The sequence below is a fragment of the Chenopodium quinoa genome, unplaced genomic scaffold (genome assembly GCF_001683475.1).
Source record: "Chenopodium quinoa cultivar QQ74 unplaced genomic scaffold, ASM168347v1, whole genome shotgun sequence".
In the NCBI taxonomy this organism is placed as follows: domain Eukaryota; kingdom Viridiplantae; phylum Streptophyta; class Magnoliopsida; order Caryophyllales; family Amaranthaceae; genus Chenopodium; species Chenopodium quinoa.
The window spans coordinates 718,713-736,595 of NW_018744068.1; the positions used below are offsets into that span (position 1 = coordinate 718,713).

General features: G+C 40.4%; 2 protein-coding genes across 2 annotated transcripts; both read left to right on the forward strand.

Moving 5' to 3' along the window:
- Nucleotides 1–3,674: 3,674 nt before the first annotated feature.
- LOC110691146 lies at nucleotides 3,675–5,012 on the forward strand. Its single transcript, XM_021868062.1, has one exon. It carries the CDS (start codon nucleotides 4,069–4,071, stop codon nucleotides 4,579–4,581), a length of 513 nt encoding a protein of 170 aa, XP_021723754.1. The 5' UTR covers nucleotides 3,675–4,068; the 3' UTR covers nucleotides 4,582–5,012.
- A 1,448-nt stretch (nucleotides 5,013–6,460) lies between these two features.
- On the forward strand, nucleotides 6,461–16,665 carry LOC110691135. The gene is made up of 3 exons (XM_021868056.1): nucleotides 6,461–6,968; nucleotides 15,783–16,072; nucleotides 16,162–16,665. The coding sequence occupies exons 1-3, from the start codon at nucleotides 6,461–6,463 to the stop codon at nucleotides 16,663–16,665; spliced, it is 1,302 nt and encodes a 433-aa protein (XP_021723748.1).
- Nucleotides 16,666–17,883: the final 1,218 nt, after the last annotated feature.

A 17,883-nucleotide genomic window follows, 5' to 3' on the forward strand; every position in this document is an offset into this window, starting at 1 on the left:
TTTCTTGGGTACCCTTATTATCTCTCCGGTTGAGAGAGAGGAAGAGGTCAGCTCAAAAAATCCGGAGTCCAAAATGGCCTCCTTATCATTATTAGGCACTGGGGGCAGCCGACACTTCTGCCCCAAAAGCTCTGGTTTCTGGTTGTAGGTCCGGTACTCCTTGTTCTCCTCCTCAATCGGAGCTTTAACCAGGTAGAACCGGTTCTTCCAGTCCGACCATTTAGACGGCTTATCCAGGGTCATCATATATTGAGGATGAGTCGTCAAGGTGTACCAGGCTCTCTAGCCGCCTGGGCTGCTGCTCAAATAATGCATATGGGCAAACGCCTCCTAGCCGGGGTTGAGATCCTGCTTCTCGCAGGCGGCGATGTACCCTAGAATGTTCACCCAAGAATTAGGGGAGAGTTGCCAAACGCCTAAGCCATATCCCCTAAGTATGGCCTTTATTGTGTTGTGAAGGGGGAAGCGGACACCGGCTAGGAAATCCGCCTCATAGCACCCAAACCAACTGTTAGCGTTGGGTTGGTCATCTTCCCCTTAGACCGTCCCGAACTCGCCCGGTACAGACAGCTTGTACCCTCCCCCAAGCGGTCGCTTGGTAATGAAGTCTGTTAGAGAAGACCGCATGAGGGCCCGGTACTTGAGAGAGACGGCGATCATGAGAGGGTCATTTCTGCTTTGCCACAAAGGCCTCTCCGCCTCCTCGCTATCTTCTGACATGGTCAAGTAGCTAGAGCTACTGCTTTCGATGCGACCGTCATCAGAGCCGGATGGGAAGTTGGGACCCTCATTGACAGATCCCGGCAGCTCAGCCACCTAAGCAGGAGAGGTCTCCTCGTTGTAGGAGCCTAAAATACTATCGCTTGGGGTGGCGGGAGTGCCGCCGGATGGTTCTCTAGCCGCCTCGTCCGGGGCTCGTTTCTCGGGCGACAACTCATTTGAGTCTCCGCCTCTGTAATTAGGGTCCATAGCTGTTCCCCTACTTCTGGCCATCGTGTCCTGCACAGACACGGAGTCGTTCGATACAGGCGTTGAAAAGGGGAAATTCCAAAGATCAGAGGCGGCAGATCCAGTTCTAGACTCATCCGTACTAATTGACCGGCTGATTTCACAACTAGTTTCCGGGTATGGGTATAAAGGGTCCATCTACCTATGGGACTGATAAACAAAAATGCAAGAAAAAGACGCAAACGGAAATACATGGTAAAGCGAGAAGGAATAGAGACGGTACCTAGAGTAGAAGAATTTGCTGAAACCTCAAGAAATTTCTTGGGCATGCTTGCAAAGACACAGACGGTTTGAAGACCGGCTGGTTTCTTTTGGGTACCCTCACAAAAAACCTTTGCTTGCTCGCTACCTTACAGGCGGCCTGAAAACCGGCTGCTCTAAATTATCAAATCTTCATCTGCTCTGAATTATCAAGTACCGGATGTTCTCAAATGTCGGATGCTCTCAAAATTCAAGAAAATTCACGAAGTTTGTAAATGAGCTCTCGTGAGCGTCTACCCCTATTTATAGGGGTTGCCTTAGAAGGCGAAGGGTCGTGACCCTTCCCCTTCTGCTTTTCCCTCTTCTTTCAGTTAGAATTTGAAGAGGTTTCAACAAAAAAAAAAAAAAAAAAAAAAAAAAAAAAAAAAAAAAAAAAAAAAATTTGCATACGTCAGCGTTCTTCTCAGGCGCCACGTGGCACCCTGCCACGTCAGCACCTGAGAGAGGCAAATGTTTGGGGTAAAAATACCCCAGCCACGTGGCCCTATGGCTGAGCGACACGTGACACCCAGCCATTGGTCAGCAGGGCTCCAATCCCCTGCTGATACGTGTCCCAGAAACCCTAAATGGGGAACCAAGTCTCCCTACTATAAATAGTGGGAGAATCCTCATTAATGGGGCACGATATACATTCATAAATACTTACACAAAACCCGAGCATTATTAAATGCGGAATTCTCTCATTACGCGAGAAGTAATTTCACTATTTTACGCACTATCTACCTCCTGTACGTAACTGACTTGATCGTCGGAGGCGGAGCTCCAACCAACCGGAGTCTTCGTGGTTTTGCAGGTACAGGCGGCGAAGGGCATTCTCGGAATTGTAACTCTCCCGCAGGACACATCAAAAAACCCCGAAACAGAGAGTATTTGTGATTAAGTTATTGAGATATCAACTTGAAGTTTAACCATATGAGAGTTAATCGATTTTTGTATTCATCGAAGAACTCTCGTATAAAATGCGAAATGTCTAAAGAAGAATAGTAATTAGATATATTACAGTAAGAATAATCTACTTATGGTCAAGAACCATGAGTAAAGTATATAGTAATTACTTATGTTATATTATTACTAATTCATATAAGCTTAGTTATTGATATCAAGATATCATGAGTTGCCATAAATTATTATCAATATATGATTATCAATAGCTACTTTTACGACCTCTAGAAGTAGGCATAATTTTGAAGGGAAGACAACTTAAAACAAAAATGCCATATAAGAAAGTGGTAAACGCAACATAGGTATTGCTCTCACAAGTATGGAGAAATAAAAATGATTCACATTGAAGATTTGAAGATTCAAGTTTGATCAGGGAGGATCAACTATCAAAGAATGTTATTCAGCTACAAGTGTGAAGTTACTAAGGCATTGGATTCATTACATTGAATGATCTCAAGTATGCATTTATCAGGAGGAGAAAATACGTGCTGCACTCTTTTTCCCTTAACCATGGTTTTGTCCCATATTGGGTTTTCCTGTAAAGCTTTTTAACGAGGCAGCATGTCAAGGCGTATTACGAAAGTGTTGTACTCTTTTTCCTTCACTAGTTTTTTATCCCATCGGGTTTTTCCTATTAAGATTTTAACGAGGCACACTATTCGATAATGGTCATCCAAGGGGGAGTGTTATATAATATATGTATTTGGTGGATAAAAAATTATACCCTTATGATTATTCTAGAATATTTTAGATATACTAGGTTTACTATTCTACAAGAAAACTCTAATTGTATATATATATATATTTACTCCTACATCATTCAGTAAGAAATATACAGATCTATTCTATTCTCTTTCTCTTTAATTTCATAACAGGTTGATAGTTTTTTTTTTTTTTTTTTTTTTTTTTTTTTTTTTTTTTTTTTTTTTTTTTTTAACGAAACCAGCTAGCTTTATTAACCTCAAGTAGAATAAAAAACAAAAGCAGAGGGATTTAGGGTAATTATTGTTGTTATAACAGTACGAGTAATTGGGGTACCATTTTATAAATTCAATCAAATACTTTGTATATCTTTAATTATACTATCTAAGGAAATATAAAAAATTCTTATATTTTAATAAGTAAATACTGAAATAGATCAAGATCCTTCATGACTGTATTTTTTCGTACTTACAATTTTCAAATGTTAATCAAATAACTTTAGAATTTATTAATAGTATCAAAATTTTAATTATATAACCAAATAGGTAATGGCAAATGAACATACTCCTTTGTTTTTTTAAAGTGTTAGGTATGTACAAGTTTTTTAAGTGTTACACTTCCCATTTTAGCAAAAAAACTAAAATTTATTATTATATCTCTTTCTCTCATGATTATCACCCAAACATTATTTCTCTTCTTATACATCTATTACTTTTCATTTACAATTTTTAACTCTACTTATTTCACTTACTTTTTATTATATTCAAATCAATTAAATTAGCTAAAATTATGCGTCGATCAGCATGTTATCTGTTTAGATTTTTTTTCTTCCTTTCATTTAAGTGCAAAGTGAATAATAATCATACAAACGTCAGCCCCACGGCCTCATACCCAGATCCAACCCAAACTCTTCACATTTCACCTTACCCAAGTTGAAGTTCCCCTCAAAAAGTCGCAACACACTACTTACCCAGAAAAGAGCAGACCATTTTAAAATCATCACTTTACCAAAGTTTATCTTCTTTCTTCAATTCTAGTTATTCTACTAGTACCACTATCTTCTACCCCAATCTTTCAATTCAACTGACAAAAAAGCATAAACAAAACCCATTTATCAAGCAATCCCCACAAAATAAATAAATAAAAACCCCAAAAATGGAAACCCCAAATCAAGAACAAGAAATAATCCAACCAAACCCAAATCACATGATGTTTTTGAGAATAATGAGCAAAAGACGAACATGGGTAGCTCTATTTGTCTTAGTTTATGGCATCCTTCTATACTCTTCTTCTAATCTGCTACAATCGATTCTTAATTGGTACAACACCACTCTCTCTCCTCCGCCATCTTCATCGCCGGCAAAAGGGTGGCCGGCGGCGGTGTATGCGTCGGTGATGCTCGGCGCAGTCTTCGGTGTGATGTCGATGGTTGCGGCGTTCGCGGTTGCGGTGCCGGCGATGCTAATGACTTGGATTACAATTCTTGTGCTGCTTACTTTCTGTGGTACGCGAAGGAGAGACTTAGTGGTAGAAGGGAAGAAATTAACGGCTGAGATTTCTGGGGTTGTGATTAAGATCTTGATCAAAGAAGGGAATTTTGTTGCTGCTTTTTGTGCTGTTTTGGGTTATTTTATGCTTGTTAAGAAAAGTTCAAATGAAGCTGATTGAAGTGAAAATATTGGTTTTTTATTTTTATTTTTTAAGGTTCGGAATGAGGTTTGAAATTAGGCAAGGTAATTTGTTAGAAAATGTTCTCATGTATAAGTTGATTGTTAAAATGCACATGTTACTTTCTCTGGAAAAATGTAATTGATACACTTTAATGTTGGAGTTGGACCATTTTGTATAACAATGGCTATCACTTTTGATTTGGATAATGAGGTGGGCAGGTGGGTGTTTATGAGGCTTGGACCGTTCGTGTGGTGATTAACTGTTTCTGGTTTAAGAGTTAAAATTTCGAATTATATTTAATTTTGTGCGTGTAATTGGAGACTTGTAGGAAGCTCATGTGTAAGTTGTAACATTATCTTTTGATACTGTATTTTAATTGTAATTTTAACCAATGAGGAACTCCTTTGTCAAATATGTTCCCTTTTGGACTTTTATTGAGCAGGTGTCATTATTTTTTTATTTTTTGTAAATTCTTAACAAAGGTTACACATAATTAACATGTAAAATGTATATCGTACTACTAAACATAAACACAATGACATGTTTGCGGGAGAGGTACGAGGAGTATTAAAGAGAGTCTCCTCATCATGGGGTCCCAACTTACCAAATAATTCAAATCTTCTATGGAGGCTTGCGCCCTCAAGGCAAGTCTTGTCTCGATGCGGGCGCCAGAGGCCCTATCATGAATCGAACGGAGGAAGAAGTTACATGGATTGACAAGATGGTGATAGGGAGTCAGAAGCAAGAGTAGCTCCTCAGTCTACTCCGTTGATTATCTAAATGTCATCAACAATTTGTCTTCACAAATATCAAGCCTAGGGAAAGAGATGTCTTCGATCAAAGCTTAGTTGGAGAGTTCTACCTCCCAAGTTCCAAATCTTCCTTCTCAATTTAAGGGGAAAGGTACATCTTCTAACTCTACTCCTCCTTCTTCCTCTAATAACATGCCTAGTGGATGCTTGTTTTATGATGTGTGTGGCTCATATGATCATGATGCTTCTAATTGCCCTTATGCTATTTTGGATGGATGTGATGATTTTGATAGTAATGAGAATGAGCTTGTGAACTATGTGCCTAACAATAATAGACCAAGGTTTGATAATCAAAGAGGCCAAGGGAATAGGAATTATCACAACCAAGGTAATTTTGACAACTATAACCAAGGTGGTGGTTATAGGAACTAAGGAAACCAAGGTTTCAGAGGTAACTATAACAACCAAGGTTATAGTAGCCAAAATCAAAACCAAGGTTATAATAACTAACCTTATGGTAATCATAACCAAAACTTTGGAAGTCACAACCAAGGTTATGGTAACCAAAACCAAGGTTTGGTAATCAAAATCAAAATAGGGGTAATTTGAACAACCAAAATAGGGGCAATTTTCAAAACAATGCTCAAAGAGGCCCTCCTCCTGGTTTTGTTCCAAAAACCCAAGCTCAAGGTGATAATTCTTATGCTCAACCCTCTTCTTCTTCTTCTAGATCTAATTTGGAGGAAATCATTGAAAATCAAACCAAATTGTTGAACACTTACATGGCGGTTAGTGATAAGAAATTCAATGAAATGGTGACCCACAATAAAATGCTTGAAAACCAAATCTCTCAACTTTCCAATGCCTTGAAAGACCAAGCAAGCCCTTCTTCTTCCCAAGGCCTAGACCCTAAGAGACCCGTCAATGCTATTGTTACAAGGAGTGGTAAGGTGCTTGAGGAGAGTTTGCCTAGGAAGAGTAAGGCTAAGGAGAGTTCTAAAGAGATTTTGGTTCAAGATGAAGGAGATGGTGCATCCTTGAGTGAGATAGTGGTTGAAAAACCATGTGAAGTGAAGGAAGAGAAAGAAGTTGTGAAACCCAAGCTTCCCTACCCCTAAAAATTCATGAGGCACAAATTGGATGAACAATTTGGGAGATTTATTGAGATGCTCAAACAACTACATCTTTCACTACCTTTCACTTATGTCATCAACCAAATGCCAAATTATGATAAGTTCCTTAAGGAAATTTTTGAGTGGAAGAGGAGTTGTGATGTAGTTGAGACGGTTAACTTAACCGAAAATTGTAGTGTATTCATCATAAACAAGATGCCACCTAAATTGAAAAACCTCGGAAACTTTTCTATCCCTTGTGCCATTCATAAGATGCAAATTGATAAAGTCTTATGTGACCAAGGAGCTAGTGTTAGCCTTATGCCATATTCGGTTTATCAAAGACTTGAGCTAGGGGAACTTTCATCTACCAACATCACCTTGCAATTAGCCGATCGCTCAATTAAGTTTCTAAAGGGTAAGGTAGAGGATGTTCCTTTGAGGGTAGGAAAGTTTGTGATTCCGGTTGATTTTGTGGTTTTTAAAATGGATGAAGATGCTAACATTCCCATCATACTTGGTAGACCTTTTCTTGCTACTTCGGGTGCTTTAATTGATGTAAAGAGTGCCAAGATTTCACTTAAAGTAGGAGATGAGGTTATTGAATTTGATTTGAATGAAAGCATGAAGTATCCATGTTCTTCCTTGGAAAATTTCATGATGATTGATTCTGTTGATGATTTTGTGATTTCTATGCATGAGTACTTGCTTGCCTCTAATGATGCTCTTGAGAATGTCTTGTTGAATAAGGGAAATATAGGTTTTCCAAGCAAAGAGATGGCATTGTATGAGGATATGCTAAATAGAAGAATTGAGGAACTTGATGAGCAAATTTTTATGAAGATCATTAGCCAAGAAGAATTTCAAGTGGCTACAACAAAGAAAGATAAAGGTGTTCCAATGGTAGAGCTCAAACCTCTACCATCACACCTTAGGTATGAACTCTTGGGTCCTAACTCGACTTACCCCGTGATTGTTAGCTCCTCCTTAAGTGAGAGCCAAGCTCAAGAGATATGTGGTGTGTTGAGAAAACACCAAGGCGCATTAGGCTATACCATTGATGACCTCAAGGGTATAAGCCTTGCCTTATGCATGCACCATATTACTCTTGAGGATGGCACCTCACCAAGCATTGTAAGACAACGAAAGCTACACCCTCAAATGGGGGAAGTAGTGAAGAAGGAAATCACTAAGCTATTAGATGCGGGAATCATTTTCCCCATCTCTAGCTCTAGGTGGGTTTCCCCGGTTCATGTTGTCCACAAGAAAGGAGGTATGACCGTTCTAAAGAATGAGAGAGGTGAGCTCATTCCTACAAGAACGGTGACGGGATGGCGGATGTGCATAGACTATAGACGTCTAAACACATCCACTAAATAGGAACATTTCCCACTTCCCTTCATAGATCAAATGCTTGAACGTCTAACGAGGCATAAGTATTATTGCTTTCTTGATGGCTACTCCGGGTTCTTTCAAATTCCCATTCACCAGGATGACCAAGGAAAAACAACTTTTACTTGCCCATATGGAACTTTTGCCTATAGGAGGATGCCATTTGGGCTTTGCAACGCCACCGCCTGTAGGGTTTCGTAGTGACCCGACACTACGTGGAAGGAAACCACCCAAGACCCGCCCCTTAATTAAAGAAATTAACAAGCATAATAAACATAATTAAGCAAGACTAAGAACAAGAATTATACCTTTGTTGCGTGCTTCGCTCCCGAAGAGATCTTACTTCAAAATCCCGAAACTACGAGATCTCCAACGGATCGTACCCTCGACGCGACCCGAGCGTCCCAAGTCTTGAAGATTAGTCAAGACCCGGACAAATAAAACTATCAGTTTTACGAATCAAAGGTTTACTCTAATTACAAGAGTTGCCTTTTTAATTCCACTCAAGGTTATGCATTTCCCAATACCCTTGAAAGGTATTTATAGGGAAATGGGTCCTTGGTTTTCAATCTCCCATCAATGTGGGAGAGTTGGTAAAATTAACAATTTATTTAATTCCAAATTAAAAAAATAATCAACTTAATCACATTGCGACAAGTGGAACAATCACATGCTAATGAGTGATGGCCAAGGCTAGGTGGGGGGACCATTTTCCTTGCTCCCCAAGGCCCTTGATTGGTCCCCACAAGCAAGCACAAAACCGGCATGTGGCTGCTAGGCTGGTAGCCAGCTAGCGTGCCAGCTAGCGCTGCCAGCTAGCACTGCCCAGCAGCATCCCAGCCAGTCAGTGCTTTCAAGTGATAGGGAGGTGTCAACTCTGAAAGAATACCATTTTCTTTCAAGTGATCGTCGAATTCATGGCTCAAATAGACATCGTTCGCAATTTTCAAACGACTCTAAGTCGAATGAGTCAAGAACACCTTATTGAAGAAGTTTCTTGATGTGTTTGATGTTAATATGGCCAAGATGACAATGCCACAGGTAGGTTTGATTCGACTCGATGGTCTTAGCCCTTTTGGCAGTATTATCAATGTTATAAACCTGTTTGTCTAGTGAAAGCACATAGAGACCATTTTCTGAATGTGCCTTACCATATAAAACATTATCAAAATAAATAAAACAACTATTGTTTTTGATTCGAAATTTGAATCCTTTGGCGTCCAACGCCGATATTGAAATAATTTTTTTGGTCACTCTTGGAACATGATAACAGTTTTCAAGTTCTAGAATAAGCCCTGAGGGCAAAGACAAACTGAGAGTTCCAACGGAGACGGCAGACATCCTTGCTCCATTGCCGACCCGAAGCTCGACCTCTCCCTTCTCTATCCTCCTATTTATCCTTAGTCCCTGAGCATTGGAACAAAGGTGTGAGCCACATCCGGTATCTAATACCCATGATGTTTTGCTAGCAAAGTTTAAGTCTATAACGAAAATACCTGATGAAGAAGCAACGTTGACGTTCTTCTTATCTTCCTTGAATTTGAGGCAGTCACGTTTCCAATGTCCCTTCTTCTTGCAGTAGAAACATTCGGAATCAAATTTAGAAGAGGCTTCCTTTTTGTCCTTGCTGCCCTTGCCAGATTTCGACTTAGGCGGGAACTTCTTCTTTTTCCCTTTAAAGATCTTCTTTTTGCCCGGACGTTTGAATGGCTTGCCCTTCCTCACCATGAGCATGTCATGCTTGCCCTCATCCTTAAGGGTTTGCTCGGCTTGCTTCAACATACCATGAAGCTCGGTGAGGGTTTTCTCCATACTATGCATATTATAGTTCATTTTGAACTAATCATAGCCTTTGTGAAGTGAGTGGAGAATGATGTCAATTGCTATCTCGGTTGAATACCCAGCATCAAGCCTTTCCATGTTCTTAAATAATCCAATCATTTTGAGGACATGCGGGCTGACTGGCTCTCCTTTCTTAAGCTTGCTCCCAAGGATCTGCCTGTGGGTTTCGAACCTTTCAGTTCGGGCCTGCTCTTGAAACATATTCTGAAGCTCAGAAATGATCTCTAAAGTCGTCTCCTTTTCAAAGAAAGTCTTTTGAAGGTCCGGAGACATAGTGGCCAACATGATGTATTTGACATCCCAATTGGCACTTTGCCATCAGTTAAGGGCAGCCTGAGTGACCTCCTCTTTGGGAGCGTCGGGCATTTCCTCATCAAGGATGTATTCGTTTTGCTCTGGCATTAGTACAATGCGCAGATTTCTTTGCCAATCAAGAAAGTTTGGCCCGCTCAACTTCTCCTTGTCGAGAATTGAGCGTAAAGAGAATTGGTTGTTGTTTGAGTTACTTGCAGACATGGTTCTACAATTGAAAGAATTTGAAGTGAATAACCATTCATAAATTAATAAGTTGAAATTTAAAAAACGTTCATGCATATTTTCAATCTTATTGAGCATTTTATCCACGCTTTTTAAAATTGTCTCTTTTAGGCGAGAATAAAATGATTCCGAGATCCCAAAGATCAAGAAATGGTTAAGCATGCTTTGGCTTGTCTTTATCATTAAATATCTTAAGGTAAGCAATCTAATTTCTAATCGCTCCAAGCTACTCTCGGTTTGATAAAATGTCGCATCTAATGCATCCTTGACATTTTATCTCTTTTGCCACGACATCTAAGGACTCCTTACTGATATCGTTGAGCTTAACCAAGACAACTTTTTCCTAGGGAAGTAGTGATGGCTCGATTTGGCGTAGTCCATCACGTACGCGCATTAGTTCGGTAAGTGTTGTTCTTGGAACGACAAAGTTTAGCTCAATATTATTAAGGGACCTAGGGTTTCTATGTTGGTTGATTTAAGTGAACTTAACTAATTGTCGCAACATGTAGAAATCCTAGACATGCATCTAACATTCATATATAACAACAATATATAAAGCATAAAAATAGATGCATTTGGCAACTAACATGACCCCTTGAAATCTTCAATTTCCATGGGTCTTCATCTTGGCTCATCTTCATCAAAACGCCGTCTTGAGACATCTTGGCTAAAATAAATAAACTAGCTAGAACGACTAAGATTAATCTAAAGTACAAAAATACTTAACGGTTCGCAGACCGTATTTAGATTTACAAAAATACATAACGGAACGCACTCCGTATTTTCTATCCTAGTCGGGCCCCACTAGTTGCCATTTTCAATAACCTGTTTTGAAAACAATCTTCCATTCACCCATTCACTATTTGTGAATGGCCCATGCAATTTTACGAAATACATAATTAAACACGCAAAACTAGTAACTAACTTAGGTGGTTAATCCGATTAACGCGCCCAATTAAAACTAGTCAAAGTTGTTTAATCCATTATTTCTAAAAGCAAAATGCTCACGTAATTAATTAAGCTCCCACTAAATTCCGCATCCATACTTAATTAATCCGATTAATTAAGTCGGCATAACCCATTATTTGTCAAAATTTTGCAAAACCGAAAAATTGAGGTTTTAACCTCGTTAAAATAATTTCTTAAAATTATTAAAATTGGAAAAATTGCAAAATCATAGCTCAACATTAAGCAAAATGTCCCACTAAAACCCTTAGTGGGTGCGCACCATGGCTGCTAGGCAGCCCATGGCCCTGCGCCATGGTGCGTTGTGCTGCTCTGCTGTGCCCAGCAAGCCACGCTGCTTAGCATCAGCATGCTGCGCATGCTTGCTAGCGTGCTGGTGCCTTCCAGCATATGGTGCGCTGGGCTAGCTCCTGCTAGCATGCTGCCAGCCAGCATCCACAGGCAGCCCTTGCCCAGCCACAACCCCACGCAATGCTGCGCCCAGCAACCTCCCTGTCACACAGCCATACGCATCGATGCATGGCCCTTGCGTGCACCATGGGCAGCCCGACTAGCCTTGGTGACGCTTGCGGTTTTGCATCGATTTGCGTGCATTTCACTCGGAATTTTAATTCCGATTTGTGTGTGACAAAAATTAATTCTAAATTACATTTTAGAATTAATTTGAGGATAAAATAAAATAAAATAAAATAAGACTTAAATAAAATTAATTTTATTGATGCACAAGCCTAAATTATCCAAAAAATTTATTTTTGAACAAAATTAGGTCTTTCTTTATGCTTAAAATTAAATGAGCTATGTCCATAATTAATTTTGCCAATATGCAAATTAATAATGGATTTGACAAATGGGAGTTGGAAAAATAAACTAATCATCTAATGATAAAATTTTCCAACTTTCATACTTGTGTAAAATACCAAGATTTCATCTTCCAATATGAAGATTAATCAAATTTTACTAACAAGTATTTGAACTTGATGGATTTTAATCAACCAAACATGAAAAATCCAAACTTTGTTCAATATGGAATTTAGGGTTAGGGTTCCAATCATTTAAACCTTTAAAGTTTATAACTTTAACAATATGGGAACTTAAAATTACAAGTTCACAACAAGCTTTCACAATTTATTGCAATTTATTTGCAAAATTTGTGAAAAAATAAGTTTATGTGAAAAAAAAAGTATATCAACTTAAGCACTAATAAAAACTCCATTATTATGCTTAAGGATATTTTTAAAACAGTAGATTAGTGATGCAAATGTGCATTTAATCTAACCTTGTAATGCTTGCATTAATCAAGGCTTAAAAAGAATTAAAATTTTCGTTGAAAAACGAAAAACCCTAGAAAAATATGGGTTTCTGGTTTGAATTTAGCGTCTGGAAAGATCTTGAAAAGGGTTGAAACTGTTTCAGAAGGTCGATTCCACCCAAAATTCACTATTTTTGAGCCAAAATCTAGGTTCGACAGCCAAATCGAGAATAAAACCGAGTTTGAAAAATTAATTAAAACGAGCTTCTAATCTAATTAGATGAACATGAACCAGAAAAATAAACTCTTTTAAAACACCTTAATTAATAAGTAATTGCAAAAATTAAAAGGAGCATGGCTCCGATACCGCTGTAGGGTTTCGTAGTGACCCGATACTACGCGGAAGGAAATCCCCTAAGACCCGCCCCTTAATTAAAGCAATTAACAAGCATTATAAACATAATTAAGCAAGACTAAGAACAAGAATTATACCTTTGTTGCGTGCTTCGCTCCCGAAGAGCTCTTACTTCAAAATCCGGAAACTACGAGATCTCCGACGGATCGTAACCTCGACCCGACCCGAGCGTCCCAAGTCTTGAAGGTTAGTCAAGACCCGGACAAATAAAACTATGAGTTTTACGAATCAAAGGTTTACTCTTATTACAAGAGTTGCCTTTTTAATTCCACTCAAGGTTATGCATTTCCCAATACCCTTAAAAGGTATTTATAGGGAAATGGGTCCTTGGTTTTCAATCTCCCATCAATGTGGGAGAGTTGGTAAAATCAACAATTTATTTAATTCCAAATTAAATAAATAATCAACTTAATCACATTGCGACAAGTGGCACAATCACATGCTAATGAGTGATGGCCAAGGCTAGGTGGGGGGACCATTTACCTTGCTCCCCAAGGTCCTTGATTGGTCCCCACAAGCAAGCACAAAACCGGCATGTGGCTGCTGGGCTGGCAGCCAGCTAGCGTGCCAGCTAGCGCTGCCAGCTAGCACTGCCCAGCAGCATCCCAACAGCTCACGCACTGGCTGGCAGTGCATATCCCACGTATAGCACGCACTAGCCTCGCATAGCACGCACCAGCCTCGCACCCCACGCACTAGCCTCGCACCCCATGCACCAGCCTCACACCCCACGCACCAGCCTCGCACCCACACACATGCGCCACACGCATTGCTAGCCCAGGAAGTGCACCTACGCACGGAAGGGCCTAGCATGCGTGCTGGGCGATGCTGCCAGGCACCCTCGCACTAGCACACCCACGCCAGTGCCTAGCACTGCTATGCTTAGTGCGAGGCACGCACATACACTCATGCACATGCGCCAGTGCCTAGCACTGCGATGACTGTGCTTAGTGCGTGTGTGGCCCTGCCATGCGCACCCAGGCATCTAGGCAAGCACGCTTCTGTGTTGTGATGGGCTGCCTGGTGCTCCTGGTGTGCCTGGTGCGCCTAGTGCTTGCGATGGGCTGCTTGGTGCGCCTAGTGCTTGCGATGGTCAGCGATAGTGCCCAGACATCTTGCTAGGGCTTTGATAGCGCCTAGGCATGATGCTAGGGCTGCGATGGTGCCCAGCCATCCTAGGGCACGCATGGTGCGCCTAGGCATGGTGGTAGGCCCAGTCTAGCCTAGCAACCCACATGGCTAGGCTAGTGTGGTGCTAGGGCTATGTTCATACTTGTCGCTTTGTGATTTTGCGACGCTCGGTCTCGACGCCCTAGGCTCGATATCCGACGTCTGTATTTGTAAAACTCTGTCAACTCATTAAATCCTTTCAGATTAATTCGTCATCTCGGATCAGTGATTCGATTAGGTTCGACCCGAAGGGTTCAGTTAAGATTAAGTTATGATATCAATTGTACCTTGATATTACTGATCGGAAGCGGCCCCCACCTAGGCATTCCGATCACTTGATCTTACTGAAGAATTAACTCTGTAATAATTCTGAACCCTCTATCGGAAGAATACACTTGTTGGAAGGACACCATTCCTTTCACTGCCACCTTCCAACGGTGTATGATGTGCATATTTGGGTACATGTTGGAGGAGGAGATGAAGGTGTTTATGGATGACTTCTCAGTGGGTGGTACTACCTTTGAGGATTGTCTTGCAAACCTTGGAAGATGTTTGTCTCGTTGTGAAAAGGTGAACTTGGTTTTGAATTGGGAGAAATGTCATTTCATGGTTGAGGAAGGAATATTCCTTGGCCACAACATCTCTCACAAGGTTATTGAGGTAGATAAAGCAAAGATTGAAGTCATTTAAAAGCTACCACCTCCGGTCAATGTGAAGAGCGTGAGGTCTTTCTTGGGGCATGCGGGGTTTTATAGGAGGTTCATAAAGGATTTTTCTCTCATAGCAAAGCCCCTCAATGATCTTCTCTAAAAAGACACCGGGTTCATTTTTGATGATAGATGCTTGGAAGCCTATAACAAATTGAAGAGTGCTTTGATCTCTACCCCCATTGTCCAAGCTCCAAGATGGGAGTTGCCATTTGAGTTAATGTGCGATGTAAGTTCCACGACAATCGGAGGTGTCTTAGGTCAAAGGGTGATAAGAAGCTTCATGTCGTCTACTACATGTCCAAGACTTTGAGTGGTGCCCAACAAAACTACACCACCACGGAGAAAGAATTCTTGGCTATTGTTCATGCATTTGAGAAGTTCCGGAATTATTTGATTGGTTCTAAAACCATTTTTTATATCGATCATGCGGCTTTCAAATATCTTATGGCCAAGAAGGAATCAAAACCAAGACTTATTTGCTAGGTACTTGAGCATCAAACTTTCGACGTTAAGATTAGGGATAAAAAGGGAGCGGAAAATGTAGTAGCGGATCATCTTTCTCGGCTTGAAGATTTCCAAATTCATGATGATGGGTCTCTTATTGATGATATGATGCTTGATAACTCCTTGTATGCCATAGATGTGAAGAAGCTCCCTTGATTCGCCGATTTGGTGAACTATCTTTCATGTGGAGAGTTCCCTCCTTTCTTCAAGAATCAATAAAAGAAGCTCAAATGGGAGTCTAGGCACTATTTGTGGGATGACCCTATTATATACAAGCGTGGAGTCGATGATTTGCTTCGTCGGTGTGTCCCAAATGAGAAGGTTCCTAGTGTTTTGAAGATGCGCCACACCGATCCTAGTGGTGGGCATATGGGAGTTTCAAAGACCGCCTCTAAGATCCTTCAATGTGGTTTATGGTGGCCACACCTCTTCAAGGATACTTGGGGTTTTGTGAAGACTTGTGATCGCTGCCAACAATCCGGAAATATCTCAAAGAGGAATGAAATGCCCCAACAACCTATTCTTAAACTAGCGGTGTTTGATGTGTAGGGCATCGATTTCATGGGACCATTCCCTTCTTCTTATGGAAACCAATACATGTGGCGGTTGATTATGTCTCAAAATGGGTTGAAGCCATAACCTCCCCAACCAATGATCACAAGGTGGTATTGAAGTTGTTCAAGAAAATCATATTCCCGAGGTTTGGAGTTCCAAGGGCGGTGATTAGTGATAATGGGTCACACTTTGTGCACAAAGCTTTCCGAAAGATGTTGAGGAAACATAGGGTGCATCAACGATTCGGTCTTCCCTATCATCCACAAACTAGTGGACAAGTTAAGGTATCTAATCGTCAAATCAAGTTGATACTTGAAAAGACGGTTATAAGGAATAGGAAAGATTGGTGGAGAATTTAGATGATGCTCTTTAGGCCTATCGAACGGCTTTCAAGACCCCAATAAGTACTACCCCGTATCGCCTCCTCTATGGAAAATCATGTCATCTCCCGGTGGAACTTGAGCACCGTGCTCTTTGGGCGATCAAGAAAATCAACTTTGATTTAGCAAGTGCGGGGGAGCAATGGTGGTTATATCTTCATGAGCTAGAGGAGCTTAGGCTTGATGCATATGATTGTGCTAGCATCTACAAGGCCCGTTCTAAGGAAGTACATGATAAGCTCATTGAGAAGAAAGATTTTTGTGTTGGTGACAAGGTCCTCCTCTACAATTTTAACATGAAGTTGTTCCCCAGAAAACTTATGTTTAGGTGGAGTGGTACGTTCTTGGTTCAAAAAGTTTTCCCTAATGGAGTGATTGAAATATCTGCGTTGGATTCCTCTTCCTCATTCAAAGTCAATGGCTATAGACTTAAACGCTATTATGATGGTGTTTTCGTTGGCCTCGTTTATAAGATGATTCTCTACAACCCACCTTGATAGGTGGAGAACGTCAAGCTAATGACGTTAAAAGAGCGCTTCCCGAGAGGCAACCCGTATTTCTAACCTTTTTCTTCAATTTTCTTTATTTTATTTTTCATTATTTTGGCATTTTACCATGATTAATGGTTTCTTATGATTTTTGTAGGGTGAATTTTGGAGTTATAAGGTGTTGGTGACGATTGAAATTGGTTAAAAATAGCGAAAATTGGCTAAGTTGCAAAATTGGAAGTTTGGGCAAGCAACTTGGGCATATGCGAACTTGCCCAAGTTTCAATTTTTGAAGAGTGAATCTGTACCGGGCATACTTTTTCTACTCATCCAAGAAACCCCTCATGCCCGAGCAGCCCCTCGCACCATGCATCGAGCAGCAGCAACATCTTGCAACTGCCGTGGCACAGGAAAGCCAACGCGGTGCGGCAGCCACTGCCATGGTGCGGCGCATCTACCGTAGCACGGCAGGCACTGCTGTTGTGCGGTGGTTGTTGCCGTGGCGCGGCAGCCAGCTCCGTGTCGCGACAAGGCCAGCGTGGCGTGACGTTTTCTTGCGCGAGCCAAATGCTTGGTCGGCCGAACTGCTCGCTTTGCCCGAGCATACCTGACGACATATTAGACCTGCTTGCCCGAGTTTCCGCTCCATTTTCGCAACCTGTAGCTGTTGTTTTTTTGCCTTTTTCGCACATTTTCTCTCTCTAACTATCACCTCTTCACTCCAAATCTCAATTTAATTGTTTTCATTTTGATATATCTTTAATACATCATCATTTAACATCATTTTTATCATTATTAACAACAAATTTCACTCTATTTTTTCATAAATTAGCAAATTTTTCATACCTTTGGAAAATTAGGGGTTTTTTATTTTGGTGAAAATCTTGTTCAAGACTTGCATTTGGGGACTTTCTATCTACTCTAGTTGCATTTTTAAGGTTCTATTTCTTGATTAAGGTATGATTTCTTAACTCTATTTGAATTTTTCATGATTTTACCTTACTACTTAGATACCTAGTTTTTGCAATTTTGAGAATACTTTATTTGTGACTTCCCTTTGCTTAGTTATTGATAATATTGAAGTTTGATGATGATTTTATATGATTTTCATATTGAATTTGGATTATTGCTTGATTTTCATGAATTCACCATTGTCATATATTCTTGTTCTTCATGAAAGATGTTGCTTATGACTATATTCACTAGCATGCTTGTTGTTGTTATAAT